Here is a 24,977-nt window from a genome sequence, read left to right as displayed (position 1 = left end):
ATCCAGTAGTTGATAACTTGATATGCATCATGTAGGACACGTGGAGTTGACCTACAAATTCATTTAAATTGTACTTATAACTTAGCAACTGGATGATTGCTTAATCATTTTGGAAAAAAGAAAGGACCAATCAAATACAAAATTCAAAATCATAAATTTACAAGATTTATCGTTACTCCCCTTTCTCTGGTCCTCCAATCACTCTCAAAATTAAGGTTTTTACTGTTGGTTTCGATTGATTTTTGAACATAAATTTAACTGACCGTTCGATTGGTTATTGACGGTTTGGTTAGTTTTTTCTTTTTGATTTTTTGATTGATCCTTACTAATATACATTTAACAATAACCGACCAAACGGTCGGTTTGACACGATTTTCATGTCTTGGGCCTTAGTGGGCTCCAAATGGGTAATTGGTTGTTCAGGCTTATTGGAGGAGTTTGATACTCATCTCTGTGAATTGATAAAGTGATATAACTCATAAGCTTCTGAAAGGGCATATCCGTAATCAGCTCATCGTCTCCCACAACACAAGTATCTGGTAATCTCGAACATTGTATAAAACCCTTGTTCTCTCCGTTGTTTTGCGATTCTCCCTGACCCGTTGACGATGGCTCAAATGGGAGGCGGGTACCCGCTCTACCCCTTACAACCACCCATGATTCCCCCGCCCCAATATCAGTTTCAGTTTCAGCCCCAGCCCCAGCCTCTGCCTCTGACTCTACCTCAGTCGTACCCTCAGCAGCAACTCGAGCCTCCGGGAACCGGAAAGCGCCGCCGCGAAGACGGAGACCCATCGTCTGCCTCGGCGGCTGGGGAGACGGTGGATTCGGCCGCAAAGCGCCGAGCCGTGGCTTTGGACGTGATATTCAGGATTGTGGTGCCTTCGAGGCAGATCGGGAAGGTGATTGGAAAAGTGGGGCATCGTATCCAGAAGATTCGAGAGGACACGAAAGCTACAATCAAGATCGCCGATGCCATCGCCGTAAGTATGGAACTTTTTAGGGTTTATGTTTCAAAAGATTGTTACTTTCTTTGTTGAGCTAATTTTGTTATTGGGTTATGTGCAGAGACATGAAGAGCGAGTGATTATCATAAGTTCTAAAGAAAGTGAAAACGAGAAATGTGATGCGGAGAATGCCCTGCAGCAAATTGCCAATTTAATTCTGAAGGTGATGGAAACTTGTGAAGTACAATTATCCAGTATTAATGCGCTCAAAATTGTCTATGTTCTTTGTAAAATCACAAGCATGTGCTTTTAGAAGTTAGCAGCTCTTCTTTACTTGCAATAATATTGTATAAAACTATAAATTCTGGTTGCTAGATTATTCGATTGTTTCTGGATTTTCTGTTTTTCAGTCTGTCCAAAGGCTTCGCAAGTGCTTTCGGTTGGTTGGTGAGGCACAGTCAAAATAAATAATTTCACTTTGTTACTTAACAGGAGGATGATAGCAATGCTGAGGCATCAAAAGTTGCTGCAGGACATGTAGCCGCCAATACAATAAGGATTTTGATTGCCGGGTCCCAAGCAGGTTCGTTAATTGGAATGTCTGGTCAAAATATCGAGAAATTGAGGAATTCTTCTGGTGCTACAATCACGGTACTCGCACAAAATCAGTTGCCTTTGTGTGCATCAGCTTATGAATCTGATAGAGTTGTGCAGGTGAGCTTTCTAAAATGCTGCTTATGAAATGAACATATTAATTCGCCGTCTGATTGACTAATATTTTTGATGTAGAATCCCATTGTTGCTTTTCCTTATAACCTTATCTTATTACCCTTGCTAGGACAATTCTATGCTAAAGGGTATTGAAGGGGTTACCACATACCAGATGAATATATGGTTTTGTTTTTTTTTAATCTTCAGGGAATGTGTGGTTGATATTGCTGAAAGTACTGTACTGAGGGCATATTGCTGAAAGTAAAGATGTGCCTAATATATTCTAGTTCCCTGAAAAATTATTGAGGACCACTTTTGGGAAACTCAGTTCAGTTTCAAGAATGGTAGAAAGTTGGCTTGATTAGGTGCGGTAAACATCGGGTGTGAAGGACTGTTCAATGGCCTGCTAAAGATATTAACCTGTTTGTCATTGGTCATATGTTCTATCAGATATATACTTCCTACTCCTGAATAATTAGGTTCACTGTTTTGAATTGATACCAGTTTTTTGCTAGCTTGTCGTTCTCTTTTTGGAATTGAAACTTCTCAGAGAATACGGGTCTAATGATTTCAAAGTTGAGTGCTTTTCTAGTAAGATATGACGCATTGTGTGAAGTTCATGGCATTTGAGGGGTCAATATGTTAAAATATTATAGAATTGCCGTTGCCCTTGTTCTGCTGGATTTTGAATATTCTTTAATTTGGTCTTTTAAAGCCTCTTTTATTTATTTTTTACGCTGCGGAAATCGGAATGATGAACTTTTATATCATATTCAGATATCAGGTGATGTTCCTGCAGTGCTGAAGGCTCTAGAAGAGATTGGTCATCAACTCAGGTTTCTCATTGAGTGGCTATGTTTGATGTTTCCGTTCAGTGGTAATAAAAGTATTTCTGTTTATTTACACAAGTTTTGTGCTGGGCAGGGAAAACCCACCCCGTCAAGTGATTTCTATTAGTCCAACATACAATTATAGCTTAATTCGGCCAACCCAACCAGTTGTGGACCCAACTTCAGGTTATTTTGTGTTTCAAATATCAAAATAACTCTGTTTCTCAAGTGCTACATCTTGTAGCAATATGAAGTTTTAATATTCTGTGTTATAACGACATCATCTTTAGGACAACCAATCTTGCAGCTGACTATGTTACGTTCGAGATGATGATTTCGGAAACTTTTGTTGGTGGTTTGATTGGAAGATGCGGCTCCAACATATCAAGGATCAGAAGTGAGTCTGGAGCCATGATCAAGGTAGGTGGATTGTCAATACCTAAGCTGTAGTTTTTGATCATTTATCTATATATTCGCATGTTGTTCTAGGAATTCTTAGGGATCTAGGTTGCTGTAGTTGCTAGCTTCTACCTTTCTATACCTGTGTTTAGTGTCTGCCATGCAGTGATGGTTAAGTTTTCACAGTCATGTGTTGATAATTTTTGATTTGTGCGTACATATAGTTTTTGGGTAAAATACAGTTGCTGTAAATTTTGCTCAAGAATAGAGAACCTCTCCATTGTTCTGCCACATTGGACCTAATACTGCAGAGTACCCTCACATCTTTTTTAAGGCAGACAGACTCTTGTTTAAAAAATGACCTAATACTGCTGAGAAAATTTCTTGTTCAAACCATTGCAGCTCCATTTCCCCCTTTATCTAGCTTTGAAAACTCATATTTCATAATTATCAACAGGCCATTTCCTCACCTCATTCTCTTAAAGCTCAAAACTTTCATTTTTAACCCGTCACCCATTTCATATATTTATTACAAGAAGAGGAATGAGATGAAATATCAAAACCAACTGGGTAGTTGTACGATTCCATGAAGAGGTGTTCTTTTTTGTACTTCAGATAGGGGTTAGTCTTTTTCTTCACTCGTAATACTTCATCTCCTCATCTTGCTGGACTCACGAATTCTCTCTCTCTTGCTTGCCTTGGACCCATCTATATCTCTTCCATGATTTTGTTACTGTTAACTGTCCACCCATCAAGATCCAAGAACACCCACTTTGAAATCACATCTAAGTTGTTTATAGGAAAATACACTCGAATATGCAGGGTTTGTGTTAGGTACTTAGGTAGTTAGGTTTATATAAATTTCATGTTAGGTAAAATTGTCTTCTCAATATTCAGTTAATAATCTGTTTGGTTTGAACTAGATGGGGAACTTTATCCTTTATCCAACATGAGGAGTAAAAAATTTATTCTCTTGGTTTTTTGTTGCTCTATTTCTTGCCTGTAGCTTTCTTACGCTTCAGTTATATCCTATTTTATAGGTTTATGGGGGAAAAGGGGAACAGAAACATAGGCAAATCCAATTTGGCGGTAGTGCTCAGCAGGTATGTCCAATTCCTTTTTAAACTTTATAAAGTTTTCTTAGTTGCAGGATATAGCAAAGATGTGGTGAAGTATGTCTTTGTATTCTGTCGTGCAATTAAATGTATCTAACAGGAGTTCAAGATGTTGGTTTAACTGTTGTGGATTTGAGTGACGACTGTTATATTCCCTTATTTCTTGTGCAGGTGATTCATGGTTGTCATGTCAAAGCTTTGTAAATTGTATATGCATTAGGCTATCTGAGCTGAGAAAATTGCTAATGAAATATTGTAACATATTGATATACTAATAATAAAAAAACCAAAGACAGCTAGTTGCCTGAGTTTGCTGGCTGATGATGCCATGATGGTTATTCTTAGAGACACTGCTTGCTAAAGATTGCTGGCGTAAAGAGTATAATGAAGAGAAATTACTAAATCTGTTTGCAAGAATATAGCCTGTACTTGTCCAGGTTAATATGAAAGGCTCAGTGAAATACATTATTTTATTGTGTCATTGAACTGTGTAATTACAATAACTTGTACTGTTGGTTCAGGGGTTGTCTTATGTAATAAAATAATGGAACATTGAAACATTCACATATGGAGAGATTGATTTTAGGGGGTCCGAAAACAGCAGCTTTATGAAGTTTCACTCTCTGATGCTGTTCTTAGACCAAGGATTTCAGTTTTGAATGTCAATGGACTCTATTAACAACTATTTTTGTACGCAGGTGGCATTGGCAAAGCTGAGAGTTGATGAATACATTTACTCTCAGATGATACAACAAGCTGGTGCTCAACAATCAACGTAAATTCCTCTACATGCACATTTTCCTCTTTGGTTGTCATGTTGCTACTGTATGTATTGCGTTTTGGGGAATGCTAGGTGTCTTCATTATTGTATGGAACACACTTCCCCAGTCTGGCTGCTTGGTGAAGCAATAACTCTGAAATACTCGTTTCTTAATTGTTTTTTCTGAATAAATATCAATATTTTACCCATTGATTGATGGATATTTTTTTTCTCTCTTCACCCCAGTTAACCGAGATGATAAGTTGGGAAAACCAGGGGACCGCTGGCATCCATCCTAACATTTACCCTGTAAATCCACTTATATTCTCCATATGCTTATCTGGTAGCTATCTGGTGCCTGTTTCTTCCTTACTGGAACAATTATGTATTGGTTTTGAATTCCTAGTGCTTTTGTTATAGAGTAACCTTGGGTTGAATTTCTTGCATGGAATGGCTTTGGAAAGTGGACTATGATGGTATTTTACTATCGCACTTGCATGGCACTGGTATTTTACTGGTATTGTTATCCCAAAAACTCTGTAGCATTAATGATACAAATGATGCCAAAGATTAGAGATGAGAATACCTCTTGAATACTTCAATGTTTTCCTGCTTTTTTGTTGAATTTTTGAATTGAGAGGGAAATGATAGTCTACTATCACCCTCTCTACCAGGGTTGCAGTACTCCTGGCATGCCCTTTGAGGGGCCTGATCTCTGATAAAACAATGGTAGAAAATCATTATACCAGATGATAGATGTTATGTCTTCTTATCCCTTGTGACTCTCCTAGTTTTGTTTCCAAAGTTTCATTCACATAGGCATTGGGGATGTTGGAAAACATCTCAAGATCAATCTTTGCAACCAAACACTTCCATTTTTTTAAGTTACGGCAAACAAGACCAGCCACAATTTAGACGATAAAAAAATTTGCTCGAAAATGGTCTACTAGGTTTTAGCATTAACGCCTCTGATTAAATTACCAAACGTACACTTAAACATAAGATTAATACTACAAAATCGATACTAAAAACTTCTCAATGCGAACAAGTTCTCAAATAATATAGGGGCCATGGCTGGAAGGTTGATGGGCAGAGGTGCCATGAAATTCACAATCTTTTCATGAACATTGTACCTACAAAAGCAATATTCAAGGGGCCAAAGCTTGTCAAACAATTCGAAGTATAACAATGCCTTATCCGGGAAAAAAAAAATCAATTCGAAGTACAGAATGACTGAAAGAATAATCCTTCTCATTGTTTACCTAATTTTGCGACTCTTAGAGGCGTATTGATCATACGACTTTCTCTTCTTTGTTCGTATTTTCTTAAGCTCACAACTGGCTGCCTCTGGAAAATAAATAGTAATCTTAACAATGTTAGAGAGCTAGAAGTTGATGCATTGAAGAGTTTGGAAACAGAATACTATGGCATTCTCAAACTATTGAAAGACCCTACAACAATTTTCATACTACAAGAAAAAAGTTCCCTACACAGGACATTCTATGAAGAGGGCATATACATGAGCACTGACGAGCTCATTTGGGCACAAATACATACACTGTAGCCATATAAGGTGGCACTACCTTCAGCAAGTGTAAGCACGCTACAAAAAGTGGGACGGAATGGTGGTCACCTGAGGATGTTGGGTCCATTGCCTCAAAAAATTCCTTCAATAACTGCTGATAGAACTCTGAGTCATCCAGAAGCTCAGGGTCACCATCAAGAGTATGAGCCACTTAATCAACAAAATCAATGAAAACCTCACTGAACTGATTGCCCTTCATCCTCCTCTTCTCCGTCGACCTATGTCACAGATCACAAACTTAGAAGAAGAAAAGAAGCAAGGCCAATGAATTTCAAGAAACAAAACTAACCAGTAGCTGCTCATCCTCCAGATTATCAAAGTCCTCCGATTCACTGTCAGTACCTCTCGAATCACCAAAAAAATCGAACAGAATATTCGCTTCGAGAAGAACTGACGAAGAAATACCACCGACGTTAATCATCTGAACTTTGCAATTCTGAAATCTAAAACCCAGCTTTCCTTCTCTCTGGATCACAATAAACCCTAGAAAATCAGGCCGAGAATATGACATGATATATAGATTACTTTTCCAAAAAAATAGGAATTTTTTTTACCCAAAAAAGGACTCTTGATTTTATTTTATTTTTAAAGGAAATACCAAAAGCAACTTCAATGGGTGGGTATTAATTTCAAGTTCTCCATTTTACTTTGGTGTTTGTGTATCAACATATTGTCAAGAGCCTACCCTACAATACAAACACTTGAAACACATCTATCATTTATACTATTTCCTTCTCTTTGGCAAGAGTTCAAAAATGATTGCACACGTGTTATTTTTCTATTGGTTTTGTGGGTTCAAATTGGTAACTTAATAGACACTTGATATATAGAGTATGTACAAGGTTTCAAGATAGATAGACACAAGTGTTGTTTTGCACTCATTGTGGTGCTCTAGCACTACACTTTGACAATAAAGTGCAATTTGAAGTGTCGAATGTATCATCCATTTGAGAGAACTCGAACTCTTGATTATATGGAATGATGATTGATCTTCAATGAAAAAAAAATTATAACAATTTTGAGCTTTGTTTTTAATAATTGGTAGAATTTCAGCAAAATTGAATAATTGGGAGAGCGTTCGGTTGACAATTAATTCAGTTGGACTAGGCAAATCCCGCATATGTGTCCTCAAAGTTCGATCTCAATGAAAAAAAATATAGTTGTCGAATAGCAATAAGACTTTGAGCCAATGGGGTGGTCCCACCTAGGATTTTGTACCATCATCTATTCATCATATGATATGATATGATCAAATTAATCATCAGATAATGTCATAATGATGATGATTTCAAGTGCGTGAAGTCTGGAGACAGCAGAGCGCGTGTGGTTATCAATCAATCACTTGAGCTCTTTTTAGTCAATGGTCAGACAAGGTTAACATTTAACCACGGTTAAAATAGTGTTTTATTACGCAACTAAACACAACCCCGTCTTACGAAACACGAACCTTTTCTTTAACTCCTCTATACTAAACCATGATTGAGCCTAGATCGTCTGACACAAGTAACTTGCTCTGTTTCTTCTTTCTAAATTTTCTCTCTTTTGTGCATATCCTAATATCCATATCTCTATCTCTCTCTATATAGAAAGACAGAGAGAGAGGGAGAGAGCCTGAGAGGAAGAAAAATGAGTGAGTTCGTGCCAAATTTTGGGGTTTTCCATGCTTACTTTTCCATTTGAGTCGAAACAAAACAAAACCCAAAGAAAACTAGTGAACTTTGTCCATCTTCTCACCCTTTCCTTCCAATTTTCTCTCTGTCTCAGAGTCCAAACAGAATATACCCTGAAGTGCTGAAAGGAGTGAGCTTTGTTTGGAAATCAGGAAAAATTTTGGCGGGTATTGGTCTGTGATTGGATAGGAAGAGAAAAATGAGTGAGAAAGATGATGGGTTGGGGTTGGATTTGAGTCTAAGCTTTGGAATTACACAGAACCATCAGCAGCAACCTTGTCTGAAGAAACTATTCCAATCATCTGGTAATACTACTCTCTTTCTCTCTTGATTTTTCTCTGCTTTTTTAGGAAAAGCTGGGTGACAGAGATTATAATTTTATATTTTAGGCTTTTAGGTTTTTTTTTATTTATTTATTTATTTTTATATCTTGCGTTAAACAAGGACACATTGTACATTCCATGCAATATATCTCTTTATTTTGCACCAGCATTTATTTTCATTGATTTGTAGTTATAGCTAAAAAATTGTTGATAATATTTGATTTCTTGCCTTCAAGGATTATGAATCAAGACAAGTCTCAACATCACCAGTTTTGTTGCAAATCTTCACTTAGTAAATTCCCTAAGAAATGATGGGAAAAAAGTTTTTTTTTTTTTTAAAAAAACCATCAATATTCTGTTAATTACAGAATTCCACTTTCAAGGAGGATTTATGCATGCTAGTAACATGGTCCAAAATCTTAATTCAGTATTGGAAGCAGGGGTTTCATCCCCAAACAGCACTATTTCAAGTTTAAGCGGGAAGAGGAGTGAGATAGAGACTATTGGAGAAGAGAATGAGGCCGAGAGAGCCTCCTATTCTTGTGGCAGTGACGATGAGGAAGGCGGTAGCGGTGAGGGCAATGGGTCAAGGAAGAAGCTCAGGCTGTCAAGGGAAGAGTCCATGGTCCTCGAAGAAACCTTCAAGGAGCATAGCACACTCAATCATGTGAGTAGCATAGTGGTTATTTGATTAATTTGTTATGGGAAGTTTTGGTTATTCATTGGCATTATGGCCTTAACTTGAAATTTATTAAAAGTGGAGTTTTGGTTGCAGAAGCAAAAGGTCGCTCTGGCAAAGCAATTGAATCTGATGCAAAGACAAGTAGAGGTGTGGTTTCAGAACAGGAGGGCCAGGTGAGATATTAATCATTGAGCTTGCACTAGAGAGTATTTACTAAAACAATTATGATAGGGATCCCAGTTATCTGTTATACTAGCAGTTGCACATACAGGATTTCATGTGCATCACGTGGGACATGTGGATCCCACAAATTCACTTGAATCCTGCATATCCAACACGGATACTCGGATAATTGGGATACCAACTGCTGGGATCTTAATCATTTTCATTACTGAACGAGTTGATCAAAAATATTGATGCAGGACCAAAATGAAGCAAACAGAAGTGGATTGTGAGTACCTGAAGAGGTGCTGTGAGGATCTGACTCGGGAGAACAGAAGGTTGCAGAAGGAGGTTCAGGAACTTAGGGCCTTAAAACTCTCCCCAAACCTCTACATGAACACGAAACCTCCCACCAGCCTCACCATGCGCCCTTCATGTCAACGTGTTGCCGTTTCATCATCGTCATCCTCCTCCGCCACTGCTGCAGCTGTTTCGACAATTCTCTCTGTGGGTTCCAATGGTCAGAGGCCAATGCCTATCAGTTCTTGGGCAGCATTGCCAATCCAACAGCGACGGTTTGATGCCCCTACTTCCCAGCCATAGTTGTAAGCTCGGGTTAATGACATCACGGATAACCCAAAAAGATGTAGGATCATGGGTTCTCCTTTTCTTTTTGTTATTTGGGGACAAAGATGAGACCAGTAATGGTTATTAGGATGTGACTTCTGTTTAGGTAAAACCTTGTTTTGAGAGAGGGAGGGATTGTAGATAGGGTGGACTAGCTAGAGAAGGACTTGGTGATATGATATGGGAAAAATGTTCCTTGTTTCTTCTGGTACAGGAAGAGTGAGATCACCCATCAGAGATGCTAATGAAAAGAATGATTATGAAGTTCAGATGTTTCTGAGTCTCCATTCTCCAATAGATTGTCTTATTGAATTCTAACACTTCTAGTGGAAGTGGTAGCAGTCTCACCATCCAACTTGCGAAATAAGATCTGAGAAATATCAAAAGCCCTTGAAGAAATCTATTGATGATTTATCATGGACTATTTATTTAGAAGAGAGCTTCTTGTATACTGTGTCTAATACTTCTAAGACGATCAACTACATGTACATCAGAATCAATCATGTTCTGAGAAAATTTTAAGATAAAAGGAGTAACGAAATCAAACTGTATTGACTGTGTCTGCCAGGGCACGTAATATGCATCCTAAACCAGCTCTTTCTGTCAGCTTTTCATGAATCCGTAGACACTGGTCACATGTAGGACGATCTCCAGTTGACAAGCCTCTATACAAGTACCTGCAAATAACTCATGTTATATTGCCATAACCCCGTATCTTGTACAAAACATATACACACAAACATAGAGAGAGGGAGAGAATGGTGACTAAATTGTTAGGAAGGGCTTCATTTCAATGGGATTTGATTCGCGTACCACTTTATCCTTTCACGAGGAGCCTAATAATCTAAAGTGTTTTCTTATACCTGCGCAGCAACGCCTAAAACCAATGAGGCCTGATAAACTAAACCAATGCAATGAAATAGCCTACATCTATAAACTCTATATAGACATTTTATATCTTAACTTCTAAATACATAATAACTACAAAACATTTACCATTAGTTTCCATTTCATTTCAGGAATCTTCCTTGAAAAGGTCAAAACAAGCATAAGGGCGAGACATTCTAATTTTCTAGGGTAATGACTTGAAATGTAAAATTAACTAAAGAAAATTGGCCACAGAGCTCTCCCTCTTAGATAACAGGGTTGAAGGAGCTTTTAAGTTCTCTGAGAAGACATCTAAGTTCCGAATGGATCCTTTTAAAGGCAGAATGACAGTGAAAGATGAAGCAATTTGCCCTGAGTATTACGAAATAGATAAGGGTTAAGCAACTTAGTTAGTGCACAAGGTTCCACCATCGTAGACTTGGAGATAACGAATAAGTGCAGTTTCCCCCCACATTGCAAAGAGGTTGTTCTGCCAGTAGGAAGCCATAACACCAAGGTCGCAATGGAGCAACTACCACTACGATGGGATTCTTGATTGAGAGAAAATGCTAAATATGAACAATACTGCTACTATTTATACCAGCCCAATGACTGTAAATTTAAACACTCTTGGGATCCCACAATCGTATTATAACTGAGAGAGTGAGTAGGCAAAAGTGGTTACTTTGTGTAGATGCTTACACCAAAATGTAGATCTTATCTGGTCTTCCATCCTTAATTGATCCTTGCCATTAATATAAGACAAAACCAACGTTACAATTTGGTTTAAATCATTCACTTCATGATGATTGCAGACTCGCTGTTCGGAGAAAGTATTTTAACACCTCCAGAAGAATAGACTTGAGGCATCTAAAGTAAACTTCAAACTGTCTAACATTCTCTAGACTTTGGTGTTAAGGTTTCAAGAAGAAAGACAGCACAACTTTACCCTTGCAATGCACAGAGGTTTGTTTCCGTGGTATGAAACTGCGATGCCTAAGTTATGCACTAAAGTTTTTCCTTCAAGACTAAATCAAATGAAGCTCACTTGTACAAAGGTCTTTGCAACTTTTAAGGTCAATGTTATGGATATTCAATGCTACCAAAGAAAAGAAAATTATGAACTTAGCATCAAATTTTCAGACCAAAAAAGAAGTGATTCCTCCAAGCCCTATGACAAGATGGAGGTGATCCACAATGATCATATCACAGATCATATGAAACTATGTCCAGAATTCAGAATTTTTTTTAACAGCCTAAATTATTTATTCAAGGAGAAAAATAAAAAAACGAACAAAGTCCTGAGCAGAGAAATTATGAAGCAATTTGTACAAGCAATCACTCAACCAAGAACTGAAAAGAACTCATTATTTAGGCTAAAAATATGAAATGGGTGAATGCAGAAGCGGAAAGATGCTTACTTCATAAGGATATCATAATATTCAGGATCCAAAGCAGAGAACAACGCATCCACATCTTTAATAGCCATTATCGCTCTATGCACCACTATCCAATTAGCAGACTACAAAAAACCCAAAATCACAAATCAATATTCCTTCCATTTCATCTCCAAAACAAAAATGAAAAAGAAAACTACAACATAATAGAAAGGCAGGACCTTGCATCGCTCATCTCTGGTATTGGGAGGAGATCCTTCTAGAGCAGTTTTGAGAGCCTCGACGGGTTTCGACCTGATACAAAAATCGATGTAAGGAAAGCGAAATTATGAGAGAATTTGAGGAAGAGATTTAAGGGATCGTTTCATTTACTGTTTGAGTAAGCTTTCAATCTTCCGAGACTTGTGTTCGATTCTTGTGATTATCGCCTCTGCATTGTCTGCCTCTACAAATTCCTCCGTCGTTGCCATTTTCTCTCTCTTCGCTCTCAAATTCTTCCTCTGCCAGTCGGAATTTTTCCCTAGAAAAATGTCACAGAGTGACTGGCGCCGCTAAACAGCTCCGTTTTAGGTTGGTTAAGCAAAATATTAAATAAACTAGTTTTTAACTTAAGCTATTTTTTTTAAAAAAAATTCTTTAATCAAATGAGATTACAACCAGAGAAAAATAGAGCATGAATGGAGGGGATCCGACTCCAACACGACTAAGACTGATTTAGCCGAGCGCTCCATAAAATCCAAGACATCACCACTCTGTTACACACCCGAAGAGTATGAAGAATCTGATGGGTGAAATATTGATATAGCACAACTTTTCATCATTGTCCGCATTATAGCAATGACTCTCCATCTGAGAAGGTTTCTCGGCATCATAGCAATGGATCTTCATCCGAGAAAGAATTGGAGAGAAACTTCAATGAAAAGGGAATCCATTGAATGGTATAGAAATGGGAATGAAATCTTCCAAAAGAAAAAATTGCAAAGAAGCTTAAATGATGCGATGAGAGATTTAGATGTGAAGAAAAAGAGAGAGTATTGGTTGGGTTAAAAGAGAGGAGGAGGATTGATTCTTCAAAGCAGGAGATGAAACTAGAAAATGGTGTCAGAGCTTAGTCGACGGGAAAATCTATGAGAACTTTTTGAGGCAGTTGCCAACTTGCCATGCCAAATATGCCATTGAGCCAAGTTTAGGGAGCAAATTAGACTTCAAAAAGTGGCTTCGTTCACAAAAATCAAGAGGGTTGCATGTAAAGAAAAGTGATAGGTATCCCAGTAATGAGATCCCAGTCATCCTAGTGATTAATATGTCACTCTCTGGTTCAATCATCTGATTTTATGGATCTTCACACTTACCTCTATCAAGGGACAAGACGAATTATTGGAATGACGATAATCCCATTTATTGGGATCCCTAACATTTTTGGCATGTAAATGATATTTTTTTTTTCAAATGAAAAACCTCGACATAATGACTTCAAGTGCTATTTGATATTAGTTTGTAGGTATAGAGGTGTCAGCGGTCAGTTACAAACAATTTTTTCAATTTTTTTTTGTACAAAAGCAGGTTTTCTTACGTTGATATTTTAGTCCAACTGAGGTATTGTACGCTTTGGAACTCTCCTCGTGCCTGCACGTATTTATTTCAGAGAATAATCACACATCTCCACTCGACCCTATAAACATCTTTAATTTGGGAGGGAGTGTGAGTACCCACCCAACTCCCGAAAAGGATCCAAAGCGTACAATAATTTATTTGAACTTGAATGCGAGGATAAGAAAGTCTTGATTTCTACATCCAGAATATAAAAATAACTAAATAAAATATTAAAAATAAGGAAGTAAAGAACACATTTATTTTCCTTAATGATGAATATAAATTTAGTTGCATCAATGTGTAATCCATTTCGTGCGAAAAATTAAGTAATGCAATAATTTCATATTTGGTAAGAAAATCACATGTTTTAAGTAATTTCACACCCTTCATATCCTATTCTTATGTATAATAAAACCTAATTATCATTCTTAGATAAAAACTTTAGGACATTATTTTATTCAAATAATGCACAACTTGGATTAGGATAATTCTTAAAAAAAATAAAAAAAACACGTGTATATATATATAATTCTCACATGTAAATCAATTTTGCAAACTTGAAATCTAATAGTCGTAATAAACCACAATAAAAATAACGATCACATATTTGTTATGGGACCCATCATATATATATGGATGAAAAACAAACTCGCATAATTAGTTCAGATGTGAGAATTGCTTATTTTTTTATATAAAAGGTAAAACATATAAAAATGTGACATTAAAGACATCACCATATGGTATTAAAAAAAAATAAATCCGATAGATTTTGAAACAAAGAGTTTTTTTTATTGCTTATTAATTAAGATTACTATAAATAAAGCGTTACTTTTTCTTTTTTAGGGCTTGTTTGTTTGTTTGTTTGTTATTTCCGAGGGTTTGTTGAAAGAAAAGGAAATGAGGGGCAGAGTCGCGATCACACACACTCACTTCCAAGCAAGCAAAACTCAAGCCGTTTTTTCGTTTCCCTAATTGCTTTGCTTAATCACATTGCTTCGCTTAGCGTTACAAATCCCCCAAATTCAGTGTGCAATCCGGTACTTTTCGCTGTTGTTTTTGATTGGGATCACGAGGTTCTTTTGTTCGTATCGTTGTTGATTTTGCTGATTTTGTGCGTGTTTTTGTTCGATCTGTGGAAGAATAATGCTCATAGAGGAATTGAAGGAAGGGGAGGAGATCAACGGCGGGGAGGATCAAATTTGTGGTGACGGAGGCGTCGTTTCAGATGCGAAACGGGCTCTGGTTTTAGCTGGTGCGCGCGCTCTCTTTTACCCTACACTGCTGTACAATGTTGTGAGGAACAAGATCCAAACTGAGTTTCACTGGTGGGATCGGGTCGACGAGGTATCGATAGCATGTTTTGATCTTCAATTATAATTTCCTTGATGGCTGATATGGAGCGATCGTTCCTGATTTTTTTCATCTTTTTTTGATAATTTGTAATGAATTGTCCGTGTGTTTACCCGTTTTGCTTGTTGATTTCGTGTTGTTGAGTTAATTTTTCAGATCATCAGATTAATTTTAGGTGATTGACTTTCTTTGTCCTGGTATAGTTGCCGCTTCGAACACTGTTATGATAAGAAGGGGAAAAGCATGGTGCAACGCGTCCTGTTTCAGGCCATAAATCCTGGTCTTATGTATGGTTAATTTAGTGTTGATGAGGGTCTATAAGATCCATCATATATTTTCTTAATCGGGGGACCTTAATTGTGTGGGATAATCAAAGGTAAAGAGAAAGAAATAGCACTGTCTACCATTGTTGGTTGTTGATTATGGGTTTTAGAGTCCTTCTAGAAAGGACCTGGGTTTGGTTTTGTTTTTTTTGTAGTTCTTGTGACTTTAGCAAGAGTGATTTGAGATTGTAGACATGAATATTTTACCGTAATCGAGGATAAAGACGGATAGAAAGGACGGCACGATGAGAGCATGGCAGTTGTGTCAGGCCTTTTTTGTTGATTTGTGGATCTGCATGGTTTTCCATTTTAGATCACTGCCAACTGTTGTTGACTATTGATTTTATTTCTCCAAGAAGATCCTTGGTTCTGGTATCATCATAGCAATTATTTGTTCTGTTTGCAAACTTTTTCAGATTATTATTGTTTTGGTTTACGGTGCTTCCCCTGTAGGTGCAATTACTAACTGAAACTTTATTTATTTATTTATTTCTTTTTTTCATTGACACATCAGTTATTGGTGGGTGAGTGTAGATTTCGTTTGTCTTTCCGCTGCTTTATGGCGTTGATATTGTTTGTTTTGTCTTTTTTTTAGTTCGCATTAATCCCACACTAATATATCAGTTCTCAGTTTATATTGCTAGGTGCTGTACCCTTTCCTACCGATGTTCCTCTGTTAAAGGAGCTTGGTGTCTCTGGAGTGGTTACATTAAATGAACCATACGAGACTTTGGTCCCAACATTGCTCTATCGTGTGAGTATGCTTTTCTTCTGTATGTATAGCTGTTGTGAAATGTTTTCCATTTGTGATAGATTAAGTTTTGAGTTAAACTGTTCGTATCCATAACAATTGAATGGTTTGATATATTTTGTCTCTATGACCTACTGGGCTATGCTGGATCAGCTCAGCCTCTAGTGACTTTTAAATGTCTGTCTCATGAGTCATGACCTGGAAATTGTTTTTCGTGATTTCGTCTCATTTTTCACGCTTTGAATTGTCTGAAAAAGTTTTATAAGTATGCATTCTGCAAGTTGGTTCTTCATTACCTGTTTACGCGCACTTGACACGTGGCAATGCATTTTCTCTAGCTATGATGTCCATAGTTTTAAATTATGTTTGAGATTGACTGCTTATGGTTTCATTGGTTGCCAACAAGGACACTTTAATTAATAGTGTAAACTTCTAATATGACATAGACGCGTGTCCTGATTTAGTGTCTGTCACAGACTATCGGTGTCTGTTTTCTCATGTGTTTTCTGTTACTTGTTTTTCTAGGCTCACTGCATTGATCATTTGGTAATTCCAACACGAGACTATCTTTTTGCTCCGTCGTTTACTGATATAAGCCAAGCTGTGGATTTCATACAAGGTAAATGTAATTTCAGTTTTTCTTGATGCATTCAAATGTTTTGCCCATAGATAATGTGTATTTTATTACCTTGCATGCTTCGTGAGATGTTTGTCTATCATTGGCTCATTGCTAGTTTTTGGCGCTTAAGCTGACTCAAAAACATGAATATAAGTTTTGTCTTTGCAACCTGCTTGGATAATGTCGTGTCCTGGGTTCCATTTCCATTTTTGCTGCACTATACAATGAGATTTAGTGTATGAATATCTCCTACCCTCTATATTCTCTTCGAACTGCATCGTATAAATCTCATTGGCACAATAGAAAATCTATCGAATTAACTTTTGTGAAGCTGACTTGTTCACTGCCTTTGATGGTTTGCAGCATCTTGTTTAATGCATTGCTATATGAAGAAATACATCTTTTGGTAAATAACATTGTATGCCTCATAGGCTGCAACTCATGATCACCATCAATACTTGCTTTTATAGCATTTATATTTAGACGGCATGATGGCATGAATGTATTAGTCTTTGCTTGATGGATAACCGAAATGATAGATCAATTGTAAGCTGCTGTTTTGTATATGACATTACATAAATGACTTGTACGTCTGTTCTGTATTGTTACTGGCTAGTGCAGATGGTCAATTGCTTTTATTTGCTACATTTCAAGGTTTAAAAAAAAAAAGGGTTTGAGTACTAAACCTAGCTAGGTGAAATTTTTGTTGAATCTGGTGTACGTGGTCTCTACATTTAGAGATTACTTTCCAATCTCTTCAGTTAGTGGTACATTTGTCTGATTGAGATGGGAGGTTAGAATGGATTTAGTTCTCTTCTGGGTGCACTGTGAATCTGTGATATTTTAGTAATTCCAGTTTGGTTAACTCTTTGGGTTTTTTTCTTGTGCTTTTTGTAGGAAATGCATCTCTCGGGAAGACAACATATGTCCATTGCAAGGCTGGTCGGGGGCGCAGCACAACTATCGTTCTTTGTTACCTGGTATGCATGGTCTGAACATTTAACTTACAAAAATATATTTGTTCTTATGCAATATTATTTTAACTTTGAGATTGTGGCTTTCGATAAAAGGTGGAACACAGGCATATGACTCCTGATGCGGCATATAAATTTGTGAGATCGATCAGGCCAAGGGTACGTTTAGCCTCCGCCCAGTGGCAGGTATGTTTGATTATTTTCCTCAGCAAGCAGTATCTTGCTGTGGTTTATGTTTTTGTAAATAACTTCATATTTTCAAATTCTTTCCTAAAAAGTAGAAATGGCAGGTTCCTATTTTTCTAGTCCTGATGTCTATTTATTTTAATCAGACTTCTAAATTTGGATTTTTTGAATGAATTTTTATTTATTCTTTGAATGTTTTAACCATCTCCTAATTGCTGACATTGATGCAATAAGTACTTCTATAAGAGCCCGTTCCTTTTGACTATCCTTTTGTTGGAGCATTTTCTCTCCTGTGACCAAAGACAATACCCTATTTCTTCTAAAGTCAAGTGAGAAACCTTTGATTCAGCACCTTCAAGTTTCTGTATATGGAGGTGCATTTTGTTTGTTTCTGCATTACCCAAACTCTGGTCAAGAGTTAGCAAGCATTCCTGAAGTAATGATGTTCTTCAAAAATACAAAAAATAGAAAAAGTTGAAGTTCGTAGTTTTGGTGCGTTGAGGCTTGTTTCCGTTTAAACTCTACGATAATCCTGTAAATGCAGGCTGTCCAAGATTATTATCTTCTCAAGGTGAGGAAAATGGGAAGCCCCAGCCGCATGATATTAAGAAAGATTCGATGTCATCCAGCAATACTGGAAACTGCAGCCTTTGATGATTCCTCTGTAGTGGTGGTAACAGAATCAGACCTTGATGGATATGATGCTAGCTGTGACTTAGATGTAGTAGGTAGCAAGATGATGAATGAACTGAACCTGGCTTGTAGGCTTCAGTTTGCTAGTCAGGCAGCTATCTCCAGACTCTCTTGCCTCTGGCTAAGGTGTCATGAAAGCCAGAAGCCAGGAAGCAAAAAGCTTTCGAATTCCGGTGCGGCTGAGCAGTTGGAGAGTCATGGCGTTCACATCCAAGTCTATTGAGCGACTTATGTGGGTATGTTAATTTAAGATTTCCATCCCAAGTGTCTTTATCAAGATTTTTCTTGAAGTATACTTTCATTACAACATAGAGTTGAGAATGATAATGATAAAAACCCAATGTCGGTTTGAAGTTGCGAGATAGTTGAGTTGTACAGACTACAGTCTCTGTAAGCAAGGAATGTACGTTGTAGATGGAGTAGATTCGGGTTGTAATGAGAGTTCCTTGGTTTGAAAGACGATAAATCGTTTGAAAGAAATAAATCTCTCATGCTGTAAGTTGTATCTTTCATCAGAAGACCAAATTGTAAGTTACTTCCTCATTTTTCAGCGGGAGATGGTTTGAAGTTTTGTGATGTTGAATTGCTCAGCATTCAGGAATCAGGATTGTCAAAGGAGAGCCGTAGGCTTTTACTATGATGTTGTATACAACTGAGTGAGAAGACTTGTGGTGTTTATTCTTACAAATTCTCCTCTCGGGCAACCTTCATTCGGGATATTATCGTAGCAACATACTCCCTTCTTCGCAACGCAATGCTGTGTGTGCTTTAAGATTTTGCTTCGGTCCTTGATTGCCTTACTTTGTTAGGTTCGCTTGATTAGAATGGAACCCTCCTGAATCCTTTCTCCAGCCACCATGAATCCACCTCCCAAGGACAACCTAAGGCATTGAACAATGCAACATTTCCTTCTTCCCATAACCATTAACTATTTTTTTTTTTGGTAATCCAGAAACCGTGCAGCTCAACATATCATTCGGACAGCTAAGAACGGGCGTAAACATTGGGTCGTTAGAACTGTCCATACCACGCTGGCAAACCCGTGAAAGCCCACGACACCAAAAAAACCCCACAGAGAAATTGGAATTTGTCCTGAAGAGGTAAGTATTACTTTTACAGGAATTTGTCACTGGAAAAAGATTGGAATCAAATTGGTGCTTTATACTTGTACAAACAAGTTTACAAGACAAATGGATGCTACATACTACTACACTGTACACATACAAATACAAGGCCAATCAGTAGTTTTACAACGGCCAAACGCCATAACATCCAATATGTAACTAGCTAGCTTCAGCTGGTGCCCGATGATATATAATTGCCTCATTTGACCTTGGCTCAGCATGGTACTGTCCATAAAATGCGTAAATACCAACCGCAACAAGGCTAAGAATGATGAATCTCACCCAAGCTTCGTAGTGCAACTGCACAAAGAACAAGTTGGTTATCGCCGTCCAAAAGTGATACAAATACAAAGGCAAATTCCGGAAGAAAAATTCTCCTGAATCTAAAACAGTAACGATAGAGTGAGAGAGAGTGCGTAGCAAGAGCACTTACCTGAGCAAAAAGAAAAATGTTCAAGAAGATGAAAATAGCTGGAACAATGGGAACGCCAGGACAAGAAAAACCCGGAGGATCCACATAACGCTGAAAAAGGAGAGAATGAATGAAAGGGAATAAAAGTAGTAATGCTAGCAGATACACTCACGTAAAAAATCATTAATGGTACTCGTGATTATGCAATCAGAATATACACAAGCGTTCGTGCACAGAAGAATACTCACTTGGCGGCACAAGAGAGCAGCAGAAGCAAGTAAAGCTATAACTGCTGCTACAAGCAGAAAAACAAATGAAGCATCGACACGGTAGAGAACTCCAGAGCCAAAACCACTAAAAGCTACTATAATCAGGCAAAGTACACCTTCCCTCCAGGCTGTAATCCATTCTGAAGAAACTAGACTTGCCGTTTTATCTTTCGAACGACAAACCACTACACATGCTGCAACAACAGAATAGCCTGTCTGAAAGGAGCCAAAAATTGGCATGAGTACATGCAATCCAATGGTGGAAATGAAAAAATGCTCAAACTTATGGTTTCTGATGATAACCACATATCCTCAATATTTTCTTTCACATAAATCTTACAAAGTTAATCACAACATGCCCTGTTATTGCACTTTCGAAGGTTCCATTTGAATTTTGACAGCGTCCCAGTGCCATAGAGCAATGTGATATGCGAGTGTGTGAAGTCAATTCAGAAGATATAAAACTGTTCTGCCTGATCCAATACATATTTACAACTAATATAAAGGGAAAGTTTGAAAATAGCTTACCAATGAGCCGACTGAAAGAATGTGTGAGAGCTCACGCACGTTAAACAGACCCGCCAAAACACCAGCGATTATACCAACCCAGACTTGAGAAAACACAGGAGTGTGGCGTGTTGGATGCACTTTAGCAAATACAGAAGGCAGTAGACCATCCCTTCCAAGCCCAAGATACAACCGAGACTGCTCATGAGAACATGTTATTACTTACATTTGCGCAGGTTACATTATGACATGCTGATTACGGTTGGTATAAAAGTTTTTCACCTGAACATAAAGACCAACTAGAAGGGTTGTGCTAAGTCCAGCCACGGCCCCAATGCTGATTAGAACAGATACATATTTCAACCCCTTCGATGTGAAGGCTTCAGCCAAAGGAGCATCTTCCCCAAGGAAATGGTACGGTACCATGCATCCCAGTGAGAACTAAACACACACTGATATATAGTGCAATGCATATGACAAGACTTCCTAGGATGCCAATTGGCAAATCCCGCTGAAAATCAATATTGAAATGGCAAAAAAAGGAAAAGAAAAAAGAAAAGTTAGGAAGACAGTAATACTGCAGAAAGATCAAATTAGCAGTTTACATAAACCAGAATATAGAGTACCAGAAAGAATCAAGTAAATACACCTGCGGGTTCTTTGATTCTTCAGCTGAATTCGCGACTGCGTCAAATCCAACATATGAGAAAAATACAACCGTAGCTCCGGTCAATATTGCTTTAAAACCATTTGGAGCAAAAGGTGACCAATTTGAAATGTCAACCTCAAAAGCACCAGCAAAGATCACAAAAATAACAATGACAACCTGCGGCAAAGCTCTTTTAAGATTCCTGATTGATGTTATGCACTTAATAGAGACATGCAACGGCCGGGATTCAATGTTCAAATGTTTAAATAAAGGAAACGCATAGGGTTGCAGCTGAAATAAATGGCATAAGATAATTTATATATAGGACTCCAACTACTTTTTTCGGTGCTTTTGAGGATTTATATACTAGGGCTTTGACGAAGATGAGAATGATGATAATGAGCAAGATGAAATGCTTTTTGATAAGTGGTCATATAATAAAGTTCAATGGTGCTCAAAATATGTTGCGGAAAAGAAAGTTAATGTAAGGCTCTGTAAGGATTACAACCATATTAGAATTTCTGAACATACTAATCCTGAAAGCCCAAAAGGGAGAAGGGAGCCATCAATTCCTCATTCTTAAAGAGGCATATAACTTGTGTGAATGATATGGACATCCGTTCCCTATAGACGCAGTATTGAAAAGAAACTGTTCCAAGACAGCACCTTAGTAACAGTCATAAATGAGTTCAGTGCAGATGATTCTCCAACGCCCCAGCATAGAATAGCAGTCAGAATTGCTAGGACAATCGGAGCTAAAATGTTGATTGATAGAGCTCCCCCCAAGAACTCTTCACCTTGTCCAACCCACCCTGGAATATCTTTGAAAAATGGAAAGAGCTCTAGAATTGTTATGATATAGGCTGCCAAGCTTCGTGCTATGCTAGCCGCCGCAACATGATAATCAAGCATTAATTGCGCAAAAACTAGAAAAGCAGTGAGCTCATTGAAAGCTACATATGCATATAAGTATGCTCCCCCGACAACAGCAGGTACTCGAGAAGCTAGCTCCGCATAACAAAGTGCATTCAATATGCACGAGGCTCCAGCAACTATAAAACTAATCGTCACTCCTGCAACATAATAGCAAAACATCTCTTAAGCACGAAAAGAAACACTTTCTATATAAAAAAAAAAAACCTGTTTTGCTTGATTAGGAAACCTAATCGGCATTTCAATTCACTACGTATGTTCAGATGCCATCATTGTGAAATTTCCTTCACAACCAATTCATAAGGAGTCCGCGAAGCCGAACTCACCAGGTCCAGCATCGCGCGCGACAGTGCCAGTGACGACAAAGATTCCGGCACCGATGGAGGCGCCGACGCCTATGAGAATGAGATCGAGGAGTCCGAGCCGCCAACAAGACCCTCGCCGGAGCTAGTACGGAAATCTGCGGCGCTGGTCGGGGAGCCGAAGGTCTTGGTCCTGAGTGCCGACGACCAGAAACGTGAAAGCCACGACGAAGAAGAAGCAGATAAGTCTGTGCCGTGGCTCCTCCTCTGGCCTCCCATTGCTTCCTGTAATAAATGTCGTTATGGTGACCGCGGGAAGTATGTAATATGTATATGTCGGAAATTGCGTATGATACGGTTTGGGATTTACACTTCGTTAAGGGTAGGGATGGCCAAAAACAAAATCGGTTTCGGATGGGATAACAATATTTACAAAATATTTATATGTTCGGATATTAATTGGATTTCACACATACTTGATTAAACAAACTTGGATTTATTTAAATTTAAACAAGTAAATTAGATAATAATTTAATGTGAATTAGGGTTTGGATAAGTGGATCAGTTAAAATTTTTGTGTTTGGATCTAAATTTCGAACATATAATTTATGTCCAAACTATTTAATTTGAGTAAAATAAATTCAGTAATTCAAATCAGACAGAGTTTTATCTCCTCTACGCACTAGTAAATGAACATTGAGGCCTTAAATTTGGGCTGGGCCCAACTTTAATCCCACGCAACCTGGCCCACTACATGCCTTGATAATCAAGGGGGTGATTTTTTTTTTCTTAATCGTTTGGCTAAAGTTCCTTGATTCTTTTTTCTTTACCAAATAACTGCATACCTTTGACCGTGCGTTAAATTATGATTCTTAATTGCTTAAAAACAATGAATTTGAATGATTCATTTTGAGAATCCATATGGTGCATGAAAAAAATAAATAATATCAAGCCCAAAGCTAAGTTCATAGTTCATAACGAGCAATCGAAAAGATTCTGAAACATACTCGAGCTTAGGTATTGTTTCTCCAAATGATCCTATTACCATTACTTCTCGACGAGGTTTAATATGATCAAACGTGCATGAATTCCCTAATAATTATGTGACACGAGTAACATATTTGTATGTAGGTTTTTTTTTTTTTTTTTTTTTTATAAGCCCATATATGTATTTTATAAATCAATGGTTAAAAAGTCATACTTATTTTATGTCCTTATTTTGTATACTTATAGGAGAATTCTTTTATATATATATATATATATATATATATATTGTTGCATATAAAATGCATCAAAGTTACATTGAGCAACATCGTCCAAATTGTTGAACGAAGGCAGAAGGAAACGATTAGGTTCGAACGAAGGTTGAATCATGAATGAGCTAGGAAATTTGTATGAAAATGGATCGGTGAACATATGGCAAGTGACCGAAACAAACGAAAGTAGTTACCCAAATATGTGAACACGTAAAAAAGAGTGACCGACGTGGGAGTTATGGTGTAACAGAAACGGAGCAACAATAGAACGTGGGGTACACATGTCAGTAAGAAGGGAATTAGTTATTCTACACTATCAAGCAGTTGAAGGAACATGGGACACTTGTCAACAAATCGACGGATCCAATTGTAAATATCAGTGTTAACAGTTTTGTAGACATGCATATAAGTCTAGATTTTAGATTTTACAAGGTCTGATCTATCAAAGACTCAAACAGAGTACGTAATTTTCGTTTCTTAGCTTTTAATCTAATTAGCCCTTTTTTCATTTGTTTTCTCGTGTGCTTGCGCCCTTTGGAGGCCACCCTCTGTCTTGCGTTTGTGCCCCCTTTTGGGACTTTGTTCCTGTACACATCGTCTAATCTTATTTGTTAGCAACACTCAAATTCCGTCGCAAACATATATATATATATATGTATGCATGCATGCATGTATACACACACATGTATGTATTCAATCAACATAGCTAAGGGTTTAATTTTCTTACTGAAAATGAGTGGATAGTGTGTAATTTCTGGCCAAAATCTGCCCCACTACCACTTATAATTGGCATATAATCGCAATTAGATTTTCTGCCAAAATTAAGTCAAATTGATATTGTCTTGAGGTTTTAAATGGAACTTAATTAATTACCTAACATGGGAGGACTATCTATCATTGCTTGAGATAATCCATTCCATTATAGAAAATAATTAAATAGATACAAAATGGGATATTCTAC

The 24,977-nt window shown here is 37.6% G+C and overlaps 4 protein-coding genes, 1 long non-coding RNA gene and 1 pseudogene across 6 annotated transcripts; 3 read left to right on the top strand and 3 right to left on the bottom strand.

Annotated features, from left to right (window-relative positions):
- The first annotated feature begins 464 nt into the window (after nt 1-464).
- Nucleotides 465-5,342, top strand: LOC119983582 (RNA-binding KH domain-containing protein PEPPER-like). 2 transcript variants are annotated; one of them, XM_038827259.1, is made up of 9 exons: nt 466-983; nt 1,069-1,170; nt 1,440-1,661; nt 2,436-2,494; nt 2,583-2,674; nt 2,796-2,908; nt 3,928-3,990; nt 4,701-4,777; nt 5,009-5,342. In XM_038827259.1, exons 1-9 carry the CDS (start codon nt 609-611, stop codon nt 5,010-5,012), a joined length of 1,107 nt encoding a protein of 368 aa, XP_038683187.1. In that variant the 5' UTR covers nt 466-608; the 3' UTR covers nt 5,013-5,342. The 2 variants fall into 2 exon arrangements, 1 of the variants encoding a protein (XP_038683187.1); XR_005464653.1 differs by lacking the exons at nt 4,701-4,777; nt 5,009-5,342 and having other exon boundaries at nt 465-983; nt 2,779-2,908.
- A 362-nt stretch (nt 5,343-5,704) lies between these two features.
- LOC119983333 lies at nt 5,705-6,847 on the bottom strand. Its single transcript, XR_005464605.1, has 4 exons — nt 6,637-6,847; nt 6,396-6,565; nt 6,025-6,109; nt 5,705-5,895 (listed from the first exon to the last, which is right to left on the bottom strand). It is a non-coding gene; the product is annotated as an uncharacterized LOC119983333 (long non-coding RNA).
- Nucleotides 6,848-7,858: 1,011 nt separating this feature from the next.
- Nucleotides 7,859-10,086, top strand: LOC119983653 (homeobox-leucine zipper protein HAT3-like). Its single transcript, XM_038827345.1, has 4 exons — nt 7,859-8,322; nt 8,769-9,007; nt 9,116-9,195; nt 9,445-10,086. The coding sequence occupies exons 1-4, from the start codon at nt 8,217-8,219 to the stop codon at nt 9,785-9,787; spliced, it is 768 nt and encodes a 255-aa protein (XP_038683273.1). The 5' UTR covers nt 7,859-8,216; the 3' UTR covers nt 9,788-10,086.
- Nucleotides 10,087-10,222: 136 nt separating this feature from the next.
- On the bottom strand, nt 10,223-13,160 carry LOC119983654 (actin-related protein 2/3 complex subunit 5A). Its single transcript, XM_038827346.1, has 4 exons — nt 12,448-13,160; nt 12,297-12,369; nt 12,100-12,200; nt 10,223-10,488 (listed from the first exon to the last, which is right to left on the bottom strand). Exons 1-4 carry the CDS (start codon nt 12,543-12,545, stop codon nt 10,353-10,355), a joined length of 408 nt encoding a protein of 135 aa, XP_038683274.1. The 5' UTR covers nt 12,546-13,160; the 3' UTR covers nt 10,223-10,352.
- Nucleotides 13,161-14,541: 1,381 nt separating this feature from the next.
- Nucleotides 14,542-19,071, top strand: LOC119983711 (phosphatidylglycerophosphate phosphatase PTPMT1-like). The gene is made up of 7 exons (XM_038827411.1): nt 14,542-14,705; nt 14,808-15,012; nt 15,973-16,095; nt 16,618-16,711; nt 17,609-17,691; nt 17,782-17,871; nt 18,416-19,071. Exons 2-7 carry the CDS (start codon nt 14,812-14,814, stop codon nt 18,785-18,787), a joined length of 963 nt encoding a protein of 320 aa, XP_038683339.1. The 5' UTR covers nt 14,542-14,705; nt 14,808-14,811; the 3' UTR covers nt 18,788-19,071.
- Nucleotides 19,072-19,251: 180 nt separating this feature from the next.
- On the bottom strand, nt 19,252-23,094 carry LOC119983710 (annotated as a pseudogene).
- Between the last annotated feature and the right edge of the window lie 1,883 nt (nt 23,095-24,977).

Source organism: Tripterygium wilfordii, chromosome 18, assembly GCF_013401445.1.
Source record: "Tripterygium wilfordii isolate XIE 37 chromosome 18, ASM1340144v1, whole genome shotgun sequence".
Taxonomy (NCBI): domain Eukaryota; kingdom Viridiplantae; phylum Streptophyta; class Magnoliopsida; order Celastrales; family Celastraceae; genus Tripterygium; species Tripterygium wilfordii.
Note: the sequence above shows the minus strand (reverse complement) of the source record. Positions and strands in the feature narration are given on the sequence as shown.

Coding starts and splice junctions, on each gene's coding strand:
- LOC119983582 (XM_038827259.1), top strand. CDS start 609: ATGGCTCAAATGGGAGGCGGGTACCCGCTCTACCCCTTACAACCACCC. Junction 984..1,068: donor AGATCGCCGATGCCATCGCC/GTAAGTATGGAA, acceptor GGTTATGTGCAG/AGACATGAAGAGCGAGTGAT. Junction 3,991..4,700: donor TTGGCGGTAGTGCTCAGCAG/GTATGTCCAATT, acceptor TTTTGTACGCAG/GTGGCATTGGCAAAGCTGAG.
- LOC119983653 (XM_038827345.1), top strand. CDS start 8,217: ATGAGTGAGAAAGATGATGGGTTGGGGTTGGATTTGAGTCTAAGCTTT. Junction 9,008..9,115: donor AGCATAGCACACTCAATCAT/GTGAGTAGCATA, acceptor TTTTGGTTGCAG/AAGCAAAAGGTCGCTCTGGC. Junction 9,196..9,444: donor TTTCAGAACAGGAGGGCCAG/GTGAGATATTAA, acceptor ATATTGATGCAG/GACCAAAATGAAGCAAACAG.
- LOC119983654 (XM_038827346.1), bottom strand. CDS start 12,545: ATGGCAACGACGGAGGAATTTGTAGAGGCAGACAATGCAGAGGCGATA. Junction 12,201..12,296: donor CCAGAGATGAGCGATGCAAG/GTCCTGCCTTTC, acceptor GGTTTTTTGTAG/TCTGCTAATTGGATAGTGGT. Junction 10,489..12,099: donor TATTATGATATCCTTATGAA/GTAAGCATCTTT, acceptor AGTTATTTGCAG/GTACTTGTATAGAGGCTTGT.
- LOC119983711 (XM_038827411.1), top strand. CDS start 14,812: ATGCTCATAGAGGAATTGAAGGAAGGGGAGGAGATCAACGGCGGGGAG. Junction 16,096..16,617: donor TCCCAACATTGCTCTATCGT/GTGAGTATGCTT, acceptor TTGTTTTTCTAG/GCTCACTGCATTGATCATTT. Junction 16,712..17,608: donor AGCTGTGGATTTCATACAAG/GTAAATGTAATT, acceptor TGCTTTTTGTAG/GAAATGCATCTCTCGGGAAG.